Source organism: Pituophis catenifer, unplaced genomic scaffold, assembly GCF_029215685.1.
Source record: "Pituophis catenifer annectens isolate HBS135680 unplaced genomic scaffold, rPitCat1.0.hap2 SCAF_17, whole genome shotgun sequence".
Taxonomy (NCBI): domain Eukaryota; kingdom Metazoa; phylum Chordata; class Lepidosauria; order Squamata; family Colubridae; genus Pituophis; species Pituophis catenifer.
In genome coordinates, this window is record NW_027256897.1 from 12698146 (window position 1) to 12720397 (window position 22252).

General features: G+C 45.8%; 1 protein-coding gene across 1 annotated transcript in view; it reads left to right on the forward strand.

Annotated features, from left to right (window-relative positions):
• Positions 1–623: 623 nt before the first annotated feature.
• AGPAT2 (1-acylglycerol-3-phosphate O-acyltransferase 2) overlaps positions 624–22252 on the forward strand; it is a 52434-nt gene continuing 30805 nt past the window's right edge. The window contains exon 1 of the mRNA XM_070955632.1: positions 624–856. Within this exon, the coding sequence (XP_070811733.1) occupies positions 681–856 (176 nt within the window). The 5' untranslated portion in view covers positions 624–680. The remainder of the gene's footprint in view (positions 857–22252) is intronic.

Below are 22252 nucleotides of genomic sequence, written 5' to 3' on the forward strand. Positions count from 1 at the left end.
CTCTCTTTCTCTCTCTCTCCCCTTCCCTCTCCCTCTCTCATATCTATGAACCGTGTTGGCACAGTGGTTAACTCTGCATTCTCTTGCCAGGACTTCAAGGTTGACTCAGCCTTCCGAGGTGGTAAAATGAGGACCCAGATTGTTGGGGGCAAGAGGCTGACTCCAATCGCTTAGAGAAGGATCTCTCTCTCTCTCTCTTTCTCCCTCTCCCCCCCTCTCTCTAATTTTATATACGTGTGTATATACACGTATATACACACACCAATATAAGTCTAAGGGCTATTGCTATCTTCCTCCCTCCCTCCCTCCCAAGGCGAAGCACTCCGAAGCGGTATATGGGCCTAAGGGCTATTGCTACTTACGGCTCATGAACGGGTGTCTTGACTTGCCCCGAGAAGCCGTGATGGCACCTGCCGCAGCTTGCAGAGCAGGGCTGCGGTATACAAGTCCTCCAGCGCTAGTGCTATTGTGGGGCTGCCAGCCAAGGACGAGCGAGCGGAGGAGCGCGGCGGGCGGAGCGGGGCCGCCCCTGGGCGGAGGGCCGGGAGGGCGTGCGCGGCCGCCCCTTAAGAGCTGCCGAGCGCGGCGGGCCGAGTCAGGCGCTTCCCGACTCTCGCTCCAGCCGCCGGGCTCCGGGGCCGCTGCGCAGGGGCGCGCTCCGGAGCTTTCGTCCGGCCAGGATGGGGGCCGCCGCGCTGCTGCTGCTGCTGGCGCTGCTGCTGCTGGGGGCGCTGAGTCCGCCGCTCCGCTTCCGCGCCAAGGTGGCCAGCTACTGCGTCCTCTGCGTGGTCGCCTCGGCCCTCACCAGCGTCGCCTGCCTGCTCTGGAACGGCGGCCGCACCGTCCGCAACATGACGTGAGTGCCTCCCCGCGGCCCGCTCCCCGGCCACGTGCTGCCGGGACTCCCAAGCTCCTTCTCGCCAGGAGGGCGGCGCTTCTCCACGCTGCGAAGGGTGGGATCGCCTGGTGGTCTCCCGTCCCGGGACTCTTACGTCCTTCGCTGCAAGTCCCCCGGCTGACCCCCTCAGTGGATGTGCCTGAAAGGAGCCCCTTCTTTGGTGGGAGCTGGCCTGGACTCTGGACATGCTCTTTCGCCTTCCTAAGAATCCTGCTTAAATTCTGAGCCCCCCCCCCCCAAACTGCCTCTCCCCCCTTCCGGCTGTAGAAGTTGTGGTCTCCTGGTCCTTGGAGCACATCTGGGCTCACCCAGGGTGGCCTCCCCTGCTTTGGCCGATGGGTGTCCTGCCCTGGCACCTCTGTAAGAACTTTACCTGTAAGCCCCCCCCAATTGCCCCTGTGCAGCCCTCCCTGCTTGCCCAGCCTCTTCTGGGCTGCTAATAGTATCTGATGAGTAGCCAGTGGCAGGTATTGTTTGTGGCTCTTCCTAAGATACAAGGCCCACCCTCCCAGGAGGCCACCAATCCCATTATCCAGAAAAGGGGAGGAAAAGTAGATTAAGGTTTACACACCTGGGATTCTGTGAATTAGGAAGTTAACCTGGCTTGCTTCTCCGGACACTGAAGCCAGAACCGCAAGGGCAGCGTTGAGCCCCCAAGGGGAGGGAATTGAGGGGCAGGGCAGAGCAGGCAGACCCCAACCTACACTGCAAGGCAGGATTTGAACTCTGTGTTTCTCAAGCTTTAAAAAGTCTTCGATCCTCACAATTAATTCCCAGAGCTTTTTTAAACGGAGCAATTTAAAGCTGTCAAGGTTGAGAAACTATGTTGTATCTAAATGAAACACTTTCAACAATTCATAACAAATTGTTCTTACTGTTTGAAAACAATGCTTCCCATGCAGCTGATTGTGAAACATTGTAGAAGACTTTTCTGGTTAAGCAGTCAACAACCCATCTTCTCCAGCCAGGAGGTGTTGGACTGTAAACACCATCGTTCCCAGCCAACATGGCTCCTGGGCGTTCTGTGAATTGTAGCTGCCAAGTTGGGAGAAGGCAGAACTTGCGGAATCTCTTTCAAAAGTCTATAAAATGAATTGGGCTTCAGCTCATTGGTAACAGGTAGCCGCACAAATCCGGCAATAAATCCGAACTAAATAAAGAGATTCAGGATTGGGATTAGGATAGCTGCCCTTGGATTATTGTAATTTGGGCAGCATAGCTAAAACACTGGGGGTTTTTTATTATAAAAAGTTTTTTTTAATTTTTTGCCTAAACACACATACAAACAAACAAACAATGTATTTTCTCTGAACAGAGCATTTGGCTGATTCACAAATTTAAATAGTGTTTAGTCATTTCAACTAAAGTTACAATTTTCTACACTTCCTTTTTGCCATGATATTTATTCTCATCTATTTTTTAAAAAACCAATATTAGCCTTCATTCTCGTCTCTAATCTTAACCAAATTCAATTTTTCCCTTCCCTTCCCATTGTCATCTATTTTTATATCCATCCTCAATTAATTATGTGGTGTTACAATGGTTCATTTCTTATAGGAATAATAAAGTCACTTATTTTATAACATACATGTCCTTTGATAATACAACATTTTAGTATAAATCAGTTAGTTATATAACTATCTTTTTCTTTGTATATTAATCATAAACCAAATAATTTTCCCCATGTTTCTTTATATAAATTCCAGAAATATGAACATGGATATTCCAATTATTTCCATTTTCATGCAATCCAACTTCTAACAAATCGATTATGTTTACATGATAATAATAAACCAAATAATTTCCCCATATGTTTTTCCAAACCACAACTTAATCATTTCTACTTTCACCACAATATACAATTAAAAATATTTCAATTATTACAGTTTCCCTATTTAAATTTTAAAAATGTTCTAGCTGTTATCGTCTAATCATACAGCTTTCCCCGTATATTGCTCAAAGCCATAACTTAAGTCATTTCTACTTTCACCACCATTTACCATTAAAGGTATTTCAGTTGTTACAGTTTAAACGTTCATATTTCTAAAAACTTATCATTATCTAAGTTCCAAAAATGTAAATAAAAATATTCCAATTATTCTATTTCTTACTATAATTCATTTTTCAATTCTAAGTATATAGAACATATTTCTCTTTCATTTCTTTCTCCCTTTCTCCCTTTTCATTTTTATTTTTGCCTTTTTCTTTCCCCTTTTTTTCTTTTGTGCTTTAAAATCTTGAACCCTCTTATTTTGCCCTAAATTTCCCATTGTTACCCATCCCTTTTCTCCTTTTTCTTATCTCCCCACTGTTTATCCCAGTGTAATCATTCTGTATTTCAAAGTCCTGGACTCTTCTATTTTGCCTATTGTTTTACACCTTTGTTCTCTTTTATCTTTTCACTGTTAATCCCAGTGTAATCATTTAAATTTTTTATATTTTTTTCTATTTCACCCTTCTTTCCTTCTTTGTCTCTTTCCACCCTTTCTGTTTTTTCCATTGTTAATCCCAATGTAATCTCTAAAATCTCCTTTTCATTGTTACTATCCACATATTCAATTAATTTTTCATAATTAATCTCGTCTTTATCTTCTTTATTTTCAGTCTCTGTGTCTTGCTTCTCTGTCTTTATTTCCTTGTTAGCTTGAGCATGCGCTATCTCAATTTTTGGGTCCTCAAGTTTTGATTCTCCATGTAACATTGTAATTATTTCTCATATTTCTGTTTTCCATGACAAGTACATCATCATCATCATCATCATCATCATCATCATCATCATCATAATAATAATAATAATTTTATTTCTATACCGCCCTTCTCCCGAAGGACTCAGGGCGGTGTACAGCCAATTTAAAAACACAAGACACAACAATAATTAAAAATTAAAATAATTAAATAGATTTGGCCGATTTAAAACCCCAAAAATTAAAATACCCCAATTTAAAATTATTATATTGACAGCCCTGCCTGGCGGAACAACAGGGTCTTCAGTGTGCAGCGGAACAGCCGGAGGTCGGAGATCTTACGTATTTCCGGGGGCAGTTCATTCCACAGGGTTGGGGCTCCCACAGAGAAGCCCTCCCCCTGGGTGTCGCCAGCCGACATAACTTGGCTGATGGCACCCTGAGGAGACCCTCTCTGTGGGAACGGACTGGTCGGTGGGAGGCTATTGGTGGCAGAAGACGGTCTCGAAGGTACCCGGGTCCTGTGCCATGGAGCGCTTTAAAGGTGGTAACCAATACCTTGAATCGCACCCGGAAGACCACTGGGAGCCAGTGCAGCTCGCGCAGGAGGGGTGTCACGCGGGTACAATGAGGTGCGCCCATAACCACCCGCGTGGCCGCATTCTGGACCAGCTGGAGCCTCCGAGTGCTCTTCAAGGGGAGCCCCATGTAGAGAGCATTACAATAGTCCAGCCGGGAGGTGACAAGGGCATGAGTGACCGTGCACAAGGCGTCCCGGTCCAGAAAGGGCTGCAACTGGCGGATCAGGCGAACCTGATTAAAGGCCCCCCTGGCCACGGCCGTCATATGCTCTTCTAAAGACAGCCGTGCGTCCAGGAGGACACCCAGATTGCGCGCCCTCTCTGTGGGGGGCAAAGATTCACCCCCAATAGTCAGCGATGGCACCTGCTGACTATTTCATCATTTCTCTAATTTCCTGCACCATTTTATTCTTTCTGGCTTGATATTAATCCAATTTTAAAAGTTTTGTTGTATTCCTTTTTGTTTTTTCAAAAGTCAAGCTGCTTGCAGACAAAGCAATCCTCCCTAAAAGTTCTCACAGCTGTTATCACTAATGCAGTTCAGAATTTTCCAAAACAAAGGTTCCAAATTGCAATGATCTTTTTTCTCCTGAAGATGGCTCTCTACAATCCACAATTCCTATCAGTTGTCTGACAAAGTACCCATTTTGTTTCAATCCATGTTAACAATCTTTACTAGCTTCTTTTTTCTTCTTTTTAACTTTGAAAATACCAAATCAATTTTATAGTCCAGTCCAAATTGAACAATACTTTCCCCCTCTTTTCCCCCTTTTATTTATCTTTTAATTCTACAGCACTTCTGTTGCAGGGCTTATTGTCCAATTTCTCATTTGTTTTTCTTAACATTAAAAAAAAATAATCTATTTTCTTTCCAATCCTTTAGCCAATTTTGGGGTTATTTCTTCTAGTTTTTAAAATTTTCCAAATAATCTTATTCAAAAGTCAATTTTCTTTTCAGGTTTTTGTCCCTTTAAATTCTGCTTCACACTTCCTCTTTTCTTCCCCCCCATGCCCATTAGCTGCTATTTTTACTCCAGGGTTTCTTCAGGTTTGAAAGGTTTTTTTGTTGTTATTTCGCCTGTGGGTTGGCTGTCACTCACCCGGCTTCAAAACTCTGTTCCAGTCACCGCTCCTGCTCAATTCTTAGCCCGGTTGCCCCAGCTTCTTGATAGCCGCAATGGCTGCCACCCCTGCTGCCTAATTGGAGAGTTTCCTCTGACCTTCGAGGAACTTGCCTGTTCCCCTTGGTCTTCCGAGGTGCCTCTCCTTCTTCCCCATCCCTACAGGATGGTTCCGGTCTGAAGACTCTTCGGCAGCGGTTCGTCAGTACGGGTTTTTGCAGAGCTCATCGGAGCCCACTAATTCCCCGACTGTTTCTCTGTGATGCTTCCGGTCAAATCCAGCTAAAACACTGTTGAGGGGCCCCTGCCTTGAGACCCAGCTGTGCCCCATAGCCCCAATTTTTAAAAAAAAATGATTTGAAAGCAACAAAGAGAGTGTATTACACATTAATGTGGTATTTTTTATGTCCAAACACAGGGAGAAACCTTTATAGGAGTTCACACCAAACTCCATCCCTGCTATTAACCTTTGTCTCTCCCAAACCCGATCTGGGTTCTCGGTGTCTCTGCTTAAGACGAGCAGGACTGGATTCCTTCTGGTTAGGAGGACAGATCAGGAATCCAACCTTTTGCCATTGCATTTTGCCATGGAAGTTGCAAAGTTCTCACATTTTCCCAGTTCTGAGTAAAATCCCTTTTATTGCTTTGCTTCTGAAACCTGTGGTGCCTTTTTCTGGTTGAAGTGCTGTGATGTTTGCATAAGACGGGCGCTTAATTGTGGAAAAGTGAGTCATGGTTTTAATTAAACCGGAGCCTTGGGGATGTCTAGCAAGAAATTGGAAGAATTTTCTAGAATAGAATACAGAATAACAGAGTTGGAAGGGACTGTGTAGGTCATCTAGTCCAACCTTGTAGGTCATCTAGTCCAAGCAGGAGACCCTACACCATTTCTGACCAATGGCAGTCCAGTCTCTTCTTGAAAGCTTCCAGGGATGAAGCTCCCACAACTGCTGAAGGCAACTTCTGTTCCATTGGTTAATTGTCAGGAAATTTCTCCTTATTTCCAGGTTGAATCTCTCCTTGATCAGTTTCTATTCATTATTCCTTGTCTGGCCTTCAGGTGCTTTGGAAAATAGCTTGACCCCTTCCTCCTCTCTGTGGCAGCCCCTCAAATATTGGAAGATGCTCTCCTGTCTCCCCTGGTCCTTCTCTTCACTAGACTAGCCAGGCCCAGTTCCTGCAATTGTTCTTTGTATGTTTTAGTCTCCAGTCCCCGAATCATCCTGGTTGCTCTTCTCTGCACTCTTTCTAGAGTCTCAACCTCTTTTTTATAGGGTAGTGACCAAAACTGGATGCAGTATTCTACATGGGGTCTCACTAAGGCCGTGATGGCGAACCTATGGCACGCGTGCCACAGGTGGCACACGGAGCCATATTAGTGGCCACGCCAGCTCAGCTCTGGGGCGCATGCGTGCGCCAGCCAGCTGATTTTCGGGTCTTCTGGGCCCATCAGAAGTAGGGAAACAGGCTGTTTCCTGCCTCTGGAGGGCCTGGGGGGGGAGGGAAAGGCCCGTTTTTCTTTCTTACCTGGCTCCAGATCCTCTCTGTGTATCTGGGAAGGGCGAAAACAGCCTTTCCCACTCCCTTGGAGGCCCTACGGAGGCTCAAAGGGCCCATTTCCCCACTCCCGGTGGGACAGGAAGTGACTTTTTTCCTGTCCCCAGCCTCCAGAGACTCCTAGAAAGGCTCCTACAGACTCCTAGAGAGCCTCTGGAGGCTGGGGACAGCAAAAAACGTCACTTCCTGTCCCACCGAGAGTTGGGAAATGGGCCCTTTCAACCTCCGTAGGGCCTCCAAGGGAGTGGGAAAGGCTGTTTTCGCCGTTCCCAGATGCATAGAAAGGATCTGGAATCAGGTAAGAAAGAAAAATGGGCCTACCAGGCCATCATGTGCCAGGAGCGGGGGTGGGTGGGGTTGCGTGCGCATGCGCGTGGGCACGTGCATGCGTGACTCTCCCCCCTGCCCCCCCTCTCCTGGCACGCAATGGCAAAAAGGTTAGCCATCACTGCACTAAGGCTTTATAGAGTGGTATTAGCACCTCATTTGATCTTGATTGTATCCCTCTGTTAATGCAATGTAGGATTGCATTGGCTTTTTGGGCTGCCACTGAACACGGCTGACTCATATTTGAGTGATCATCCACTAGGACTCCAAGATCCCTCCCACATTACTGTTTTTGAGCCAAGTTTCGCCTAATCTGTACTTGTACCTTTGGTTTTTCCTGCCTAGGTATAAAACCTTGATTTTCTCCACTTTAAATTTCATTTCGTTGAATAAGCCCCATTGTTCAAGTCTATCAAGATCTGTTTGGATCCTAAGCTTGTCTTCTAGGGTGTTGGCTATTCCTGCCAGCTTAATGTCACCTGTAAATTTGATGAGTTCCCCTTCTATTCCCTCATCTAAGTCGTTTATGAAGATATTGAAGAGTCCTGGGCCTAAGATGGAAACATGTGGTAGTCCGCTGCTTCCTTCCTTCCATGTAGATGTAGTACCATTAAGGACTACTCATTTATGGTTTGTCAGCCAGTTACTGACTTATTGTCTGGTGGTGATGCTATCTATGCCACTTTTTTCTAGCTTACCAAGAAGTAGGTTGTGGTCTACTTCGTTGAATGCCTTGTTGAAGTCCAAGTATATTATGTCCACAGTATTTCGCTGGTCTACTAATTTAATCACTTTGTCAAAGAATGAAATGATTGGTTTGGCATGATCTGTTTTTAACAAACCCTTGCTGGCTTCTAGTTATAGCTTTATTTGTTTCTAGATGTTCTCAGATCTGTATTTTAAATTATTTTTTCCAGTATCTTCCCAGTTGTTAGGGATTGGTCTAGGTTGGGATTGGTTAGGGACAGGGTGGATTTGATTTAAATCGAGTCGATTTAAATCATGATTTAAATCGCTAGTAAAAAGATTTGATTTAAATCAACTCGATTTAAATCATAATTTTTAAAGAGCAACTGTCATCTCTGCTACTCCTTTGACCCACTGTTGACTCACCGATAGTCCCAGTGTTGCAGAATATACAGCCTCCTGCTACATAACTCAGCTCCATTTCATGCTGAATAAACTAAATTATTGATGTATCTTAAATAGAAAACTATCTTACGATAGATTTTTACCCCAAAAGTTTTTTATTAAAATAAATTCGATAAAAATCAAAAAAATCTATTTAAATAAAAAAATCCGATTTAAATAAAAAAAAAATCCGATTTAAATAAAAAAAAATCCGATTTTTTTGATTTTTTAAAAAAAGTCATTGATTTTTATCCACCCTGGTTAGGGATGTTAGGCTGATTGGTCTGTAATTTCCTGGGTCTGTTTTTTTTTTTCTTATTATTTTTTTTATTTATTTATTGGTTCGATTTATATGCCGCCCTTCTCTGGAGACTCAGGATGGGAACCACATCAGCTCTTTTCCAGTCCTCTGGTAGTTCCCTGGTGCTGCAGGATTTTTGAAAGATGTGGTACAGTGGTTTTGAGATGACATCTGCCAGCTCCTTTAGAACCCTGTGATGTAATCCATCGGGTCCCAGTGACTTATGTTCATCAAGATCAGACAAGGTGTTCTCTTACCATTTTCTTGCATAGTTTAATTTTTCTTTCTAGCCTGTCTTTTACAGTTATGTTTTTGGTAGGTTGGGCTGTAGTTTCTTTTTGCGATGGAAAGAATGAGCTAAGCAGCTTGCTCTGGGGTTCCTCAAGGAAAGGAATTCTAAAGCTGGTGGCGCAGCAGACTAATAGCCTGTTATTAACATTTAGCTGCCTGCAATTACTGCAAGTTCGAATCTCCCCAGGCTCAAGGTTGACTCAGCTTTCCATCCTTTCTAAGGTAGGTAAATTGAGGACCCAGTTTGTGGGGGCAATAAGCTGACTTTATATAAAATATACAAAAGTATGAAGGCTATTGCTTAGCACATTGTAAGCCGCCCTGAGTCTCCGGAGAAGGGCGGCATATAAATCAAATCCACCTCTTGAGGATGATATTGGAGAAGCTTGAAGTAGATTACTGTGAATGAAAGACGAATCTGCCTTGCCATCATGTTTATTTATTTATTTATTTATTGGTTTGATTTATATGCCGCCCTTCTCCGGAGACTCAGGGCGGTTTACAATGCGTGAAGCAATAGCCTTCATACTTTTGTATATACCTGCTTAGTAGGGCTTTCGGGGGCCCCCAAGCGGTGTTCTTTTTTATACAAAGTCAGCTTATTGCCCCCACAAACCAGGTCCTCATTTTATCTACCTCGGAAGGATGGAAGGCTGAGTCAACCTTGAGCCTGGTAAGATTTGAACTTGCAGTAATTGCAGGCAGCTGGTGTTACTTAACAGTATTTTAGTCTGCTGCACCACCAAGGCTCTAGATAGTTCTCATTTAGCAGCCACAACTGGGTTTGGCGCTCTCTAATTAAATGAAGTGATTGTTAAGTGGGACACCTTGTAACAGTGCTGCCATTTCACCCCACTCCCTTGCCCTTGGGAATGCTCTTATCAACCCTGGAATAATTAGCAAGAGGGTATTTACATTCATTAAAGAGGGACAGATTACAGGAGAGTACATCTGCAGCCTTGAGTGTGCTCTGCAAACAGCGGACATATTCCTTCTGATGTGCTTGCTTACTCTTTTGTAATCCCTTCCTCTCCAATGTCTCTGCTCTGCTCTGCTTTGCTCTGGGAAAAAGAAAAGTCAGGCAAAGGCAACAGATACTGAATGTAACAGTAATCATGTGACCGAGAGACACTGCAAAGGTAATAAATGCAGTCATTGGTCTTAAAGATTTTTTTCCCTCAGCGCTGTTGTAACTTCAAATGATTGCTAAATGATGCAATTGGTAAGATTAAATACTGTTAAGTGCAAGAACTTCCAGCCATGATAATTTCCCTGAAATTCCCTTCCGGGAAAGACCCTTAAAAGCAGATTCCCTTTCCTTATTTTATATCCAATCTGGAAGAGGGAGAGAAAAAAAGATAGGGAATTCTCCTGCTCATCACTCACTTTAATAAACATCCCAAATACTGTGTTTCCCCAAAAAACACGACTGGGTTTTATATTAATTTTTGCTCGAAAAATAAGACTGGGTCTTATATTAATTTTTGCTCGAAAAGACCTTTAGGGCTTGTTTTCCAGTTGGGTCTTATTTTGGGAGAAATACGGTACTAAATGCATCCATCTGGCTGACAATGTTAACTGGGGCTTATTTTGGGGTTAGGGCAGGGGTAAAATGCTCCCGGTTTGGACCGGATCTCCTGATCCAGTAGCGATGGCGGCAGGTGGTTCGGAGAACCGGTAACAAAAATCTCTGTGCACACACCCCCCCCCCCACCATGCCCAACTGAGCTGCACGATCATCAGAGGCTTTTTTTTTACTTTTAAAAGCATTTTTTCTACAACTACTTCTGCCAAAAAAATGCTTTTAAAAGTAAAAAAATGCTTTATAAGTCTCTCTGACGATCAGGCAACTCAGCTGGGATCATCAGAGAGACTTTTAAAGCATTTTTTTCCTGCAACCTCTTCCGGGGAAGAGGTGGTTTAAAAAATGCTTTGAAAAGGCTCTGATGATCCCAGCTGTGTTGCCTGATCCTCAGAGCCTTTTCAAAGCATTTTTTTGCATTTGCAGAAAAAATGCTTTGAAAAGTTTTTTTTTTAAAAAAAAAGTTGGCCACGCCCACCCAGGCACATTAGCCCCCTCCACCAAGCCACGCCCACAGAACAAATTTTACATTTCACCCCTGGGGTAGGGCTTATATTATGAGAATCCTGAAAAATCATGCTAGGGCTTATTTTCCAGTTGAGTCTTATTTTCGGGGAAACAGGGTATTTGTGCCTTTTTTGGGGGGTGGCAAACTCAAGGCCACAGCTAACTCTGGGCCAAAGACCTTACTCTGAAAAAGCAGATGGATCAAGATGGAAAGAAAGTCCAGAGACTTTATGTTGCACTTATTTAAGGCCAAGGAAAGCAACTAAGTGTTGCTGCAAACAAGCAGGTTTTCAATTAAATCTCTTAGTTGGAAAAGGGGCTACCAGGCTCCTCCCAAGGTTTAGCTACCCGTAAGGCACTTGTCCTCTGGGCAAGGTGACACTGTTTGCTGCCGAACCTCTTGAAAGGTGTGGCATAAACCGGGACAAAAGTCCTTTATGGCTTCTCTGTGCCAGTCTACACCTCCTCCTCCACCACCTTCCCACTACTTGATGGTTGGGTGTATAAATCTTTAGTAGATATGCAATTCCTGGAATGCCTTTAAGTCAGGGCAACAAGCAGAGACAGGAAATCTATGTTGCTCCCTTTCCCCCACCCCCTTCTTCTAACATCACAAAAGTTAGACTGTTGGTTGACTATCTTTGTGGCTGCTTCTGTGTCCCGGGATCCAATACGAGGAGATTAACAGAGTTGGAAGGGACCTTGTAGGTCATCTAGTCCAACCCCCGCCCAAGCAGGAGATCCTACACCAGGGGTGTCAGACTCGATTTCATTGAGGGCTGCATCAGGGTTGTGTTTGACCTTGGAGGGATGGGGGAAGGGTGGGTGTGGCCAGCTCGACGTCACTCATGTCAGGGGTGCCTGTGGAGGCCCGAGGGCTCTGCCAGTGAAAACGGGCTCCCAAACTCCATTTTCAGTTGCAACAGCCTCCTGCAACCCTCTGCCAGGGAAAACGGAGCCTGGGAAGGCTGCACACAGCCCCCACAAGCTCTGTTTTTGTTGGCAGAGGCATGCAGGCTGGTACTTCGCTGTTTCCAGGATGGCCCCGTAGGCCAGACCTAAGCACCCTGCGGGCTGGATCCGGCTCCTGAGCCTTCCTTCCTTCCTTCTTTCTTTCTTTCTTTCTTTCTTTCTTTCTTTCTTTCTTTCTTTCTTTCTTTCTTTCTTTCTTTCTTTCTTTCTTTCCTTCCTTCCTTCCTTCCTTCCTTCCTTCCTTCCTTCCTTCCTTCCTTCCTTCCTTCCTTCTTTCTTTCTTTCTTTCTTTCTTTCTTTCTTTCTTTCTTTCTTTCTTTCTTGATTTATATGCCGCCCTTCTCCGGAGACTCAGGGCGGCTTACAATGCGTTAAGGATTAGCCTTCATACTTTTGTATATACCTGCTTAGTAGGGCTTTCGGGGGCCCCTTAAGTGGTGTTCTTTTTTATACAAAGTCATCTTATTGCCCCCACAATCCGGGTCCTCATTTTACCTACCTCGGAAGGATGGAAGGCTGAGTCAACCTTGAGCCTGGTGAGATTTGAACTTGCAGTAATTGCAGGCACCTGGTGCTACTTAACAGTGCTTTAGTCTGCTGCACCACCAAGGCCTTGAGTTGTACACCCCTGCCCCACACCATTTCTGACAGATGGCCATCCAGTTTCTTCTTGAAAGCCTCCAGAGATGAAGCTCCCACAACTTCTGAAGGCAATTTTTTTTTCTGTTGGTTGATTGTTCTCACCGTCAGAAAATTTCTCCCCTTGTTTCCATCCATTATTCCTTGTCTGGCCTTCGGGTGCTTTGGAAAATAGTTTGACTTCCTCCTCTCTGTGGCAACCCTTCAAATATTGGAAGATGCTATCCTGTCTCCCCTGGTCCTTCTCTTTACTAGACTAGCAGCTGAAGAGCACCTGTTTTTTCAGGAGGGACTTCTTGTCTCACCTCGAACGCTCTTCCCCCAGGACATGGGGACAAGCTCAACCCATCAGCCTCCATTTACTGACTTTCCCAGAGTCCCTTGAGGAGATGATGATGTTATCCATTCAGTCGTGTCTGACTCTTGGCAATTCTATGGGCCAAGGTCTCTCTCCACATCCCCGTGGGGTAGATGCAGTTAAAAAAAAAAACCTGGATCTTTTCCTGCCATGTTTATTTACGAGGGAAATAGATATTTTAAGCTTTGGAGACTTTTTCTCCCTTTCAGCTCCTGAAAAAGTCCCTGTCCTTTGGGGGGAAGTGGTTGCCTCCAGAGGTCAGCTCCAAAATTTTTAGCAAGGGGTTCTCTGCCCAGTTGCTGGGTGGGTGTGGGCATGGCTTAGTCAGCCTCCTGCATCATGGGGGGTGGGGGTGGCGTTTTTGCCCTCCCCGGGCTCCAGGGTCTTTCCTTGAGCCTCCAGTAAGGCAAAAACGGCCTCCCCAGGTTCCGGAGGCCCTTTGGAGGCCGGAAATGAGCCTGTTTCCGGCCTTCCTGAACTTCCGGTAAGCCTGGTTTTTGCCCTCCCCGAGCCTCCGTGCGTTCCCTGCACTTACATGCATCCAAAATGGGCTGTGTGGGGACTCCTGGGAGGGGAGGGGCAGGGTGGGCATGGCCAGCCAGGAGTGGGATTTGGGAGTTCTCTGAACTGCACAGATTGCAGTTGCCTTCTTTCAACATGTCTGGCTGATTGTGACATGAATGAGCCAACCCAAAAGGTTGTGTCCTCCCCTCGGATAAACCGTGTTTTGATTATGGAGCTGTACATGCTCTGAAAACTTGCTGGAAGACAACCAAGGAGGCCAGGGCTTCAAACAGCAAGTTACCCAATCCAGATTGGAAAGTTTGCTGTGTCAAAAGAAGAGTCTGTTTCCACAGGGAGGAAAAACATCTCCGTCCTGTTGCAGGAGCCTTCCTGTTTTGCTCGTGGCAGGCTGTGGGAAAGATCTTTGAGAAGGGTGGAGTTATTGAAATATAGGTTCTTTTGAAAATGCCATTCAAGTGCTCTTTTAAAAAAATGATGTCTTTGGAAATTAGGCTGGAGGTTTATTTATTTATTTATTTAATTTGATTTATATGCCGCCCTTCTCCGGAGACTCAGGGCGGCTTACAATGCGTTAAGCAATAGCCTTCATCCTTTTGTATATTTATACAAAGTCAGCTTATTGCCCCCACAAACTGGGTCCTCATTTCACCTACCTTAGAAAGGATGGAAGGCTGAGTCAACCTTGAGCCTGGCGAGATTCGAACTAGCTGTAATTGCAGACAGCTGAATGTTAATAACAGGCTATTAGTCTGCTGCGCCACCAACGAATGCAGTTCGTTGGGTTTCGGTGGTGGCTCAGTGGATAAGACGCTGAGTTTGTCGATCGAAAGGTCGGTAGTTCAGCGGTTCGAATCCCTAGCGCCGTGTAACGGGGTGAGCTCCCGTTCCTTCTGCCAACCTAGCAGTTCGAAAGCACGTAAAAAAAATGCAAGTAGAGAAATAGGGACCACCTTTGGTGGGAAGGGAACAGCGTTCTGTGCGCCTTTGGCGTTGAGTCATGCCGGCCACATGACCACGGAAACGTTTTCAGACAGCGCTGGCTCCTCGGCTTTGAAATGGAGATGAGCACCGCCCCCTAGAGCCGGGAACGAGACTAGCACATGTGTGTGAGGGGAACCTTCACCTTTACCTTTAATGTGACTGGGATTTATAAAGCCTGGTTTATGGCTTGCCGCACTGTGTGAATTTAAATGTTATGGGAAGCTCAGATGGCATCAAAACGTAATTCATGAACCAAAGGTCCCTGGACTCAGCTTCTCGCTCCCCACAATGCGCCAACAGCCTTGGGAGAGCTGACCAGAAGTGTGAACTCTTGTTAGTCTGTAGCTCTTGGCCATAAGGCAACCTCGAGTCTTCGGAGAGGGGCGGCATACGAATTGAATTAATAAATAATAAATTGAATTAATAAACCTCGCAGGCAAGATTGATGTCGACGCTGTCCTTTCTGCACCCTTTGCAGAATCTAAGGAAAAGCCAGCTGGCTGCTCTCAGAAGTAAGCCCCAACCAGTGCCCCCAGATGCAGCGAAGAGAGGCAGGAGGAGCGAAGAGGGAGCTGAGGTGGCACAGTAATTAGAGTGCTACTTCAGCTGACGGCTAGCTGCAATTTGGCAGTTCAAATCTCACCAGCTTCAAGCTGACTCAGCCTTCCATCCTTCCGAGGTGGGTTAAAATGAGGACCCAGATTGTTGGGGGCAAGAGGCTGACTCTGTACACCGCTTAGAGAGGGCTGCAAAGCACTGTGAAGCGGTGTATAAGTCCAAGGGCTATGGCTATCCTCAAGGCTTGTGAATGTGCCCTGTTTGCCCCACACAGAATCCAGAGGGACATTGCTAACAGATGATGGCGTAGGTGGGTCCCATTAGAGGAAGAGCATGTGACAATGTGGGTAATCCTGGGGGTGTACTTGCTGGCCCCTGGCCTTGGTGTAGCTGTGAAAGAAAGATTCTCACATTAACTTTATTGCTCCTTGTGAGATTCAGCATCAGGCTGGGTGGTTGTTGGCTTGCAGGTATGGCCTTTGCTATGCAGTGTCTGAAAAAGTGCAGAATGGCTGTCCAATATAGGCTGCAGCTTATGAAATAACACCTGGCTTGAGCTATGCGCTGCCAGTGTTTTTATTTCATAATTTGTTGAAAGTGAGTTATATGGCCGCCCATTTTCTAATCAACTCTGGGCGGCTCCCAATCAAAAGTTAAAAGCATATTAAACCCATAGAACTAATTGCATTAGAATATTAAAAACCACAAAGGCGTCGCACCAAATCAATTTTTTAAAAATGTGTAATTACAAAAAGCAAGCTTGATGGAAAGCAAGGAGAGTCGAGGAGGCCTGGCACACTTTGGGCTGCAGAGTAAACAGCTTGCAACCAGGACTGAGGCAGGTACTGCCTTGGAAAACACATGCTTCCTAGCTCCCATCAATATTTAAGGGAAGGCCCTGGAGCGCGCCCACAGCGTCTGACCTGGTAGGAAGGGTAGAAGTCCTTGGGGAAAGGAGGTCCCACTGATGATCTGGGTCTAATCAGGCTTTAAAGGTGTAACTAGTACTCTGACTTGCATTTAGGAAGAACCTGGAAACCAATGCAGCTTGTACAACAAAACTTTTACTTGTGTAAACCTAGGGGGCTGCCATTGCTGTGTGCAGTGCTCTTCACAGGGTGGTCTTCAAAGGCAGCCCCATGTGGAGCATGTTCCACTACTTCAAATAGGGAGGTAACCAGGGGTGAAATGCTACCGGTTTGGACTGGTTCACCCGAACCGGTAGTAAAAAAAATGCTACAGGTTTGTCCCAACTGGTATTTCCAACGATCAGCTGTGTCACGCTATTTATATTCGCTAGAAAACAGGAGATCCTGCTTTCTAGTGAATCTGAATGGTGCGGCACAGCTGTTCGCCCCCTGCGCTATTCTACTTACCAAAAGGCTTCTTAATCCTCCTTTTTCAGTGCTGCGCGGTAGCGCCTGCGGTACGCCTGCGCACAAAGCACATGTTTGGCATGCACTGCACATGCGAAGCGAACCGGTAGCAGGCTTCCAAGCATTTCACCCCTGGAGGTGACCAAGGTGTGAGTGACCATGAGCAAGGGCTGCCAGTCCAGGAAAGAGCATCATTGGTGCACTAGGAGAATCTGTGCAAGGGGATCCTAGAGACCTTCTAGTCCAACCCCTGTGCAAAGCCCTTCCCCCAGCCATGGCTGCCACTTGCTCCTTGAGCAGTCTAAGAGGAAACCTCCCATCCCCCCAAGTTCAATCTGGGGAAGTGCAACCCCCGTCCAGAATCAAAAACAAAGAGAAAGATTAACGGGGGACATGATAGCAGTATTTGAGGGGCTGTTGCAGGAAAGAGGGAGTTGATTTATCCCCCCCAAAGCAGGGTGAAATCATCAGAGGTTTTTTTTTTTTTTTACTTTTAAAAGCATTCTTTCTACAACCTCTTCTGCCGAAAAAATGCTTTTAAAAGTAAAAAAAAGCCTCTGATGATCAGGCAACTCAGCTGGGATCGTCAGAGCCTTTTGAAAGCATTTTTTAAGAACCTCTTCGCCGAAGAGGTTGTAGAAAAAATGGTTTTAAAAGTAAAAAAAAAAATTGGCCACGCCCACCCAGTCACATTACCCTCCCCCCTCCATCTAGCCATGCCCACAGAACCGGTAGTAGCAAATTTTACATTTCACTACTGTCCTGATGGAATTCCTTTCCGTGGGTCCAGATGGGGAAAATCTCATGAGGGAATCCCTTGGGAGGAATTCTGAGGATAAGAGTTGAGAAAGCATCGTTCCAGGTTCAGCCAAGAAGGTGTTGGCATGTTGAGCCATCCATGTGCCCATGGTTATGCCGTTGACTTGTCGATACATGTAACTGCCCAAAGCTGAACTAATTTTGGGTCTGTACTTTGCACAGTTTGATGCCAGTGGATGCGGTGTTGACATCACTGATGATGTTCCTGATAGTTTGAAATCTATGCTTGTGTGGGATGTTGATATACAGCTATTCAACATCCTTGGGAACTAAAATGGGGTTGTTGGGGAGATTGCCTCGCGGGGTTCAGTTTCCTTAGGACCCCTTAGGTCAGTGTTTCTCAACCTTGGCTGCTGGACGATGTGTGGACTTCAACTCCCAGAATTCCCCAGCCAGCAGAGCTGGGAGTTGAAGTCCACACATTCTGGGAATTCTGGGAGTTGAAGTTCACACATCGTCCAGAGGCCAAGGTTGAGAAACACTGCCTTAGGTGGTATCTTGTAGGTAGCTGGGAGTGCTGTTAGCATAAGGCTGAGGCTAGTCATTGTCAGAAGAACGGAACTGAATAGAGACAATGGGACAGTCTCACTTGTGTATTTTGGGATGTAGGTAGAAGATTCAGTCAGAACTGAAGAAGCGTCTTGGATGAGAAGCAAAACGTCTTCAAAGAAAGACAAAAAAGTCCAGTTGCTTCTTGAAAAAAGCACTTTTGGGACAACCTATGCATTTGGTATTTCTGTTGTGGCCCGCCAGAGGCCTGCGCGGATCGTGGCTGATCCTGATGATGATGAGGCTGGTGTGGTGTCACGTCAGCAGCCTGTGCAGCCAGCGCTCGCGTCGGACAGCGAGGAGGCTGAAGAGGATGTGGTGCCAGAGGCAGAGACTCAGCCTGGGCCTTCAGAACCTCCAGAGGCTCCTTCAAGTGGAGAGAGCGAAGTGGAGGAGCCTCTCCTCAATGCTCGAGCGCGCAGGGCTGCCAAAAGGCAGGAGTGGCTACTCAGGAGGAGGAGGTCTCCTCGAGAGTAAGGCTTGAGGCTACTTGGCCATTCCCTTAGCCTATTTAAGTCACACGCTGTTAGTAAGTTTCTTGCTGGAAACAACTTGTAATTATCATCAGAGCATTTTTGGAAAAGTCTTATCGTATCTTGCTTTCTGGGCTGGTTGCCAACCTTTGCCGGACTTTGGTTTATTCTTGCTACTTAATAAATTTGATAAGGACCGTTGGTGTGTGTCAATAACCTCGGGAATCCAGAGCTGGGGCAGAACAATTTCTGGTCTAAGTGTTTAGAGTTGCGAGTTGTTTCTAAGCTTCCTTGTCATAATCCGCTTAATGAAAACTGCCACTCCTTGCATTGATGTTATTGTTCTTAAGGCTTTGGAGGGTATTTTGTTCTCCTCTGCTGAGATTGTAAGGCACAGAGGCAAACGCCCCACAATCCTGATAGACTGGTTTTCGTCTTTTCCTTGGCTGTAAAACTCCGGAAACGTTTTGTGAGCAAAGAGAGATCGTCACAGAAGGAAGACTTAGATATCCCACTTAGTTGGATTGTAATGGGGCAGCCTGACAGCACTGAACCTTTTAGTGTGAATGCAATACTTCATCCTTTGCCTGGTAAAAATAGCTGTGTATTTGCTCTGGAATTGGGAAGGGGGTGGGACAGGAATGGCAATGACCTCCCTCTTTTGTTATTTCAACCTGAAGCAATTTTCGCCAATGCAAAGTCCTTCGGCTTTGCTCTTTCGGAAAAGGGCTTGGTAAATTTTGTCCCAAAACAATTTCCAGGCAGTTGCTGATATTAATAAAGGAGAATATTTGTAGCTCAGGGTTGGCATAGAAGCCTAGAAGCATAGCCAGCCGCACAAACAGGCTGAAGAACAGTTTTTATCCGTGGGCTGTCAGACTCCTGAATGCTGGCACAGCGTGTAACATGTTCACACTGTTGCAATAAGACCAATATGATTTATTGGGTTAGGGATTTTCTGTCTTCACTGTGAGTTGTATTGTGTTGGGGGCAGGGGTGAAATGTAAAATTTGTTACAACCGGTTCTGTGGGCGTGGCTTGGTGGTGGCGGGGGTAATGTGACTAGGTGGGCGTGGCCAACTTTTTTTTTTTTTAAACTTTTCAAAGAATTTTTTCTAATGCTTTGAAAAGCCTCTGCCGATCAGGCAACTCAGCTGAGATCGTCAGAGACTTTTCAAAGCATTTTTTTAACCACCTCTTTGGCCAAGAGGTTGCAGGAAAAAATGCTTTTAGAAGCCTCTGATGATCCCAGCTGAGCTGGGTGATCATCAGAGGCTTTTTTTTCTTTTACTTTTAAAAGCATTTTTTCGTCGGAAGAGATTGTAGAAAAAATGCTTTTAAAAATAAAAATAAGAAAGCCTCTGATGATCATGCGGCTCAGCTGGGCATGGTGGGGGGGGTGCAGGGATTTTTGCTACCTATTCTCTGAACTACGCGCCACCATCGCTACCAGATTGGGTGATCCGGTCCGAACTGGGAGCATTTCACCCCTGGTTTGGGGGGGATGCACTGAGGGAGTTCAACCAATCTCATTGTACGTATGTTGTGCACTGACAAAGATTTGAATTGAATTGACATAAGGGGGTCCTTGGTGCTCTCTGAGCTTGCTTGGGTTTTTTTGCAGACATTTCCATTATCCAAACTAGATAACATCAGCACTGATGATGTTACCTAATTTGGGTAATGAAACACCTGCAAGAAAGCCAAGCTCAGAGAGCACCAAGGACCCCCTCAGTTGCTGATACTGTCTAACACAGGAGTCCCCAACCCATGCGCCACAGCCCACTACTGTGCCTTGAGCCATTCGGAACTGGGCTGCGGAAATGATGGGCAAGCATATGCTCCATTTGCACGAGTGGCGTGCCTGCCTGTTGCACAAATGGAGCTGTGTGCACACACGTGTTTCCTCGTTGCCCATGTGGAACCATCCTCTCCCTTCCCCTCCCCGCCAGTCCGCAAAGCCAGAAAGGTTGGGGAACTGTGGTCTAATTGTTTCTCAGCTTCAGCACCTTTATGATAGGTGGACTTCAACTCCCAGAATACCCCACCTAGCACCCTGGGAGTTGAAGTTCCACCCAGGGGTGAAATCCAGCAGGTTCCGACAGGTTCTGGAGAACCGGTAGCGGAAATTTTGAGCAGTTCGGAGAACCAGCAAATACCACCTCAAGCTGGACCCAGAGTTGGGTGGGAATGGAGATTTTGCAGTATCCTTCCCCTGCCATGCCCACCAAGCCACACCACACCACGCCACGCCCACCAAGCCACACCCACAGAACTGGTAGTAAAAAAAAAATGGATTTTACCCCTGGTTCCACCCCTCTTAAATTGTCTTGGTTGAGAAACGTTGGTCTAGATCAGGAGTCTGCAACCTTAAACTCTCAAAGAGCCATTTGAACCCATTTCCCACAGAAAAGAAAACACCGGGAGCCACAAAACCCTTCCCATGACTGACTATTTCCTAAATGGCCACAAAACTAGCAGATGTAGTTGAATTAAACATTCTGTTTTCTTCTGAAACTTTTCTTTTCTTGGATTTATCCGTGGTTGGCCTACTGGGGATTGAAAAGCTCAATAAATTACGTGCCGGCGGGTGTCGCACATTGGCGGTTGTGACGCATATTTTGAGTGACAGGGAGCCGCAGCAGAGGGGTGAAAGAGCCGCATGCGACTCCAGAGCCACAGGTTGCTGACTCCTGGCCTAGCATTTAGGGCTCTGAATTATTATTGTTTTTTTAGGCATTGGTGGATAGTTGTTCCTCCTGCTTTTGTGAGGGGCCCCATTTGAAGATGCTCCAGACAAGAGGGAATTGGGACCTAGGCACAGTCATCTTGGGGCTGACTAGGTGCAAACTGCTTCCCAAAGCAGTTGGCAACGCCCAAAGGTGAATTAAGCCTTTTGGGCCTTTGTGACTTGGCAGCTTGTTTTTTTTTTTTTTTTAACTCAGGAATTTTTTAAAAGTAATTTTATTAAAAATTACAATGATAAAAGCTAATTCGAAGTATAAAAAATTAAAAGAATAGAAAAATAGAAAGTGCAGAAAATTCTTCAGAGCTGTTGGAAGAAATATAACCATCTGGTTCAGTTCCAAGTGGGAAGAAAGACACTGGAAACATGGGAGGTGATTGGAAAGATGGATTATTGATGGACAGGACCACGTGGGTTTGAGGTCCTGGGCAGCTGACCACATGGAGTGGTGAGTGAGGGTTATTTATACTCTCTCTTGGGCCTTGCCCTTGAGCTTCCTGTTCCTGTGGCAAGGACATGTATTCTATGGGTTGCTGTCAGACTCCCATGGGGCCATGTGGGGTCATGTTTGTCTGAATCAAGTTTGATTGAAGCCTGGAGGGTGATGCAATGTCCCCAGGTGATTTTGCAATGCAATGAGCCCTGCTGCTTGATAATCCTATTATGTCTTGGAGGCTCATGTCTTAATCCCATCACCCTGGAGTTGAAGGTCTTTTGTCTTGTAGAGAGGCTGTCCTTCTTAGGTAAAGGTTCCCCTTGCACATATGTGCTAGTCGTTCCCAACTCTAGGGAGCAGTGCTCATCTCCGTTTCAATGCCAAAGAGCCAGCGCTGTCCGAAGATGTCTCCGTGGTCATGTGGCCAGCATGACTCAATGTCAAAGGCACACGAAACGCTGTTACCTTCCCACCAAAGGTGGTCCCTGTATTTTTACTTGTGTTTTTTACATTGTTTTGAACTGCTAGATTGGCTGAAGCTGGGACAAGTAAATGGGAGCTCACCCCGTTACATGGCACTAGGGATTCGAACTGCCGATTTGCCGACCTTTCGATTGACAAGCTCAGTATTTTAGCCACTGACTCACCTTGTCCTTCTTAATGGGCACCAAATATCTGCTGGGAGCAAGGAGGTGAAGCTTTGAGTTTCTGTCTCCCTTAAGATTTCTATTTCTCTTTTAGGGGAAATAAAATATTCTGCCTTTTTAATATTTCCTAAAATATTTCATTCTTCTAGGAGGGGTGGGTGCTAACTTTCTACAGAGTTTTAGCAAGCTTCTT